This window comes from Plectropomus leopardus, unplaced genomic scaffold, assembly GCF_008729295.1.
Source record: "Plectropomus leopardus isolate mb unplaced genomic scaffold, YSFRI_Pleo_2.0 unplaced_scaffold21606, whole genome shotgun sequence".
NCBI lineage: Eukaryota > Metazoa > Chordata > Actinopteri > Perciformes > Serranidae > Plectropomus > Plectropomus leopardus.
In genome coordinates this window covers 1-3553 of record NW_024623390.1, presented here as the reverse complement: position 1 = coordinate 3553, position 3553 = coordinate 1, and the positions used below count along the sequence as shown (strand labels likewise).

General features: G+C 37.9%; 1 protein-coding gene across 1 annotated transcript; it reads left to right on the top strand.

Moving 5' to 3' along the window:
• The first annotated feature begins 484 nt into the window (after nt 1–484).
• Nucleotides 485–3012, top strand: sycp3 (synaptonemal complex protein 3). Its single transcript, XM_042515906.1, has 6 exons — nt 485–611; nt 1390–1471; nt 1617–1651; nt 2008–2125; nt 2418–2517; nt 2761–3012. The coding sequence occupies exons 1-6, from the start codon at nt 485–487 to the stop codon at nt 3010–3012; spliced, it is 714 nt and encodes a 237-aa protein (XP_042371840.1).
• Nucleotides 3013–3553: the final 541 nt, after the last annotated feature.

The following is a 3553-nucleotide window of genomic DNA, read 5'->3' as shown; positions in this document are numbered from 1 at the left end:
GTCATTTTGGAGCATTTTTAACATTTTAACTTGAACTTTGAGTTTTCAGATTGTTTTTGCTGTTTTAGTCATGGCTACTTTGGTAAATTATCTGAGCACTTCCTCTTTGCTCCTCTCATCCGGGTACTCTCGCTCTGTTTCGGCGGGAATCGAGCCAAACTTCGCTAGCTTTGTTAGCTTGGCTAGCCTAGCTTCATTCGATTAGCTTTGCTCAGTTCAGTTTTTATTGTTAACAGTTGAGTTAAGCCGATTAACCAAGGAAAGCTAAACGTCTGAGTAGAAGTCCGCGTGATTTAAATAATTAACTAAAATCCAGCTGTCTCTTGATGATATTTATGGAAACTTAGCCGGATCCGTTAGCAGCGCTCGCTAAGCTAACGGTGGCTAACGGTTAGCTGGTTAGAGGACTCCATTATTGTGTCTGCTCGGTTTAGTTTAAGTTTAAGATTAAGCTCGACAGCGTTAATTAAACCTGACTGGAAAAATGGCGACAGGTAGAAGACAGATAAAGAAAAAATATCCAGAAGAAAAATCAGAACTAAAAGTGTTTGATTTTAATAAAGAAGATGCAAAGAAAGACCTGAGCGGCTCAGAGGACGATGTCAAAGAAGGTAAGGTTAGTTAGCTAGGAAATATATTCACTCAAGTACTGCATTTAACTACAATCCTGACATATTTTTACTTTACTTGAGTATTTCCATTTAGTAGTACTTACTTACATACTTATACTCAACTACATGTCAGAGGCAGCCTAATATTGTACTTCTGCATTTAACTCAAGTATTTGACCACTTTAGTTACTTTACACATTCAGATTATTAATACCAAAAATAAATAAATTTATACATGATGATGAAATATGGATTATCTCTTTAAAAACTAAGCAAACAGGCTTGATATCTTTCCAAAACATGGGGAAAAGGCCAAAAAAGTTGCAAGAACTGGTGAAAAGTTAAACAAAAGTTACCTGAAAATAGTTTTTTAAAAAAATCATTAACAAGAAATTAGTGATAAGTTAAATTTTAAAAAAAAAAAGAAATTTTGTTATAAAAACATTAGCAAGAAGTTAGTGAAGAATTCCCTGAGAATAAGTTGAAAAAAACTAAACTAAACTAGTAAGAAAGTAGTGACACGAGAATATTACCTGAACAAAGCAACAACAAATAAACATATTTCTTTTGAAAAAGGTGAAAATAGATAAAAAGGTGACATTCTTCAACTGCATATTTTTATTCAATACTATACATGAGCAAATGTACACAGTACACTGCTGCAACCCTAACTGTTATTTTACATTAGTGAAGATGTGAGTACATGATCCTCCACTGCTGAGGGACATTTTTTTACAAAAAGCCTAATGACATTAAGTTTAAATTTTCTTGTCACAAGATAATACTCCAAAAGTGGACAAATCGGCGAAGAAAAGACCTGCAGCTGACTTTGAAGAGGACGGCGCCATGTGTGCTATGGGGTATAATACTGCTTTGTTTCAGCTGCAGTGATTTCCTGTTGAAAGTATGCTGATGCTGAGCAGCAGCTGGCATTTGTGCAGTCCAAATCACTTAACCTGCTGTGTTTGTGTCATGAAAGTAACATTTCTCTCTCCGTGCTTTCAGAAATGAGGTACAATCTATGTTGGATAAATTTGGAGGTAAGCAGCTCTTTGCAGCTGTGTGCTTGTTTGTTTTTGGGCTGAGTATGCAACCGTAATACGTATCACAGCATCTAATGTTGGAAAAGGTCAAATATTGTCAAGTGAAGTAAAAAGTTGAGTCTTGTTTTCTTACTCTTTAATCAGGTATTTATTAATCTGAATAATTATGCTGCGCATAGTCCTTTTACACTAAATTATTAGCACTCATACATTTGAGCAGGTTGGCATTAACATGGTGTTAAATTAAAAACACTGTGTGGAAATAAAAAAATCTTGTTCATACTCTGCAAAGTAATAATACCCAAAAGTACTGCTTTGGTGTCAGTATGAGAAACTGTGTTCTTTGCTTCCAGCTGATATCAGCAAAGTGATGCAGGCCAAGAGGAAACGTCTGGAGAGTCTGACCAAGAACTACATGAAGGGAAGCCAGCACAAGCTGGAGCAGCTGTGGAGCACACATCACAACCAGAGGTTTGAGAAACCAAATCTAAATCTGTGGGAAACAAGGTCACTGCTTCAAGATAAGGAGGCAACAAAGCACGACCCCAGAGTATATGAAGTGGAAAATTAATTGCAAAGTAAAAAATAAAAATAAAGAGCTGATAAAAGTGACAGGAATATGAACTTCAATGAACACTGGGGCAAAATAAATAATGTTCAATCTTTTGAGATAATTTTAAAGACATGGATGCATCATAACTCATCATCACGCATTTTGCAATCTTAAAACTGCTGTGTTTGAAATATTTGTGTGTGTTTGCAGGCAGAGGATGACTCAGCAGTACTCCCAGCAGGTGTCCACAGCGCTGCAGCAGTGGGAGGCGGAGGCCCAGCGAGCGGAGGAGCAGGAGGAGCAGCTTAACGTTTGTTCACCTCCTTGTTTGATCGGTTCAGTATGTCCACAGGTTTGATGCTCTGTGACTTCTAGTGCTGCATTTCAAGGAAAAAAACCTCAGATCCTGTTGAGGGTTTGATCTCATCCTCACATGTTCATTCTAACTACAGTCTTTACGCTGAAGGCTTCACTGACTGCCTAAATCTGAGCGCTCACATGAATCTCAGGAGCATGTTTGTGACTCTGCAGCCGCCGTGTGCTCTCTGTGCAGAGTCTGTTCAGGCAGCAGCAGAAGATCCTGCAGCAGGCCAGAGTGGTGCAGAAACAAAAGCTGCAGACTGTCAGAGAGCTCTACGAGCAGTTTGTCAAGGTGAGGCCTTTAACACCTGCGCTTACACTGTCGAGTGTTTTCAAACGCCATATCACATTCTGCCGACAACTGCAGGAAATAATCCCTCACAAAAACCTTCTGTGGAGATGTAAAGTCCCTCCCCTTCCTGTGTCCACCTCTGGATCTTATTAAGGAAAACAATATGCATGGAAATCACAGGTCATTTGTTGGTCTTGTTTGAGGAACATTTTGCAAGTCAAGAAAGTGTCAGTTTGTTGTAAAACTGCTTAAAGCCTCTGGGAACCCAGATCAGCAAAAACTTTGTCAATATGTCATTTAGGGTCTTGACGTATGACAAAAAGCACAATACAAAGTCTTCACACCAGAAAACTGTGTAAGTAATGTTCTCAAAGTAAGGCCTTAAAAACTCTTACATTCGTAACACAGTCTTAAATTTCTTTTTAAAAAGTTTTTACATCTTTTTCTCGTCCTTTCACTGTGCTGTTGCTCGGCTGCATCCTGCTTACACACACAAGGAATCTGACTTGGTGTTTTTGTGCAAAACAATGAACACAGAGGAAGAATAAAATTAATAACTTTAAATAGAAAAAGATGTAAGATAAAATATCGAAAACATGAAAAATTCAATATAAAGAACACAGAATGTATGTAGCAAAGGTGCAACAGAGGAATTGTACAGTTGTGCAGAAGTTAATTATCAGTCTGTCAGTGA

Bases quoted from the DNA above. Each gene is read 5' to 3' on its own strand.
- sycp3 (XM_042515906.1), top strand. From the start codon at position 485: ATGGCGACAGGTAGAAGACAGATAAAGAAAAAATATCCAGAAGAAAAA. The intron at 612-1,389 runs GTAAGGTTAGTT...TCTTGTCACAAG, and splicing joins AGAGGACGATGTCAAAGAAG to ATAATACTCCAAAAGTGGAC. The intron at 1,652-2,007 runs GTAAGCAGCTCT...CTTTGCTTCCAG, and splicing joins TATGTTGGATAAATTTGGAG to CTGATATCAGCAAAGTGATG.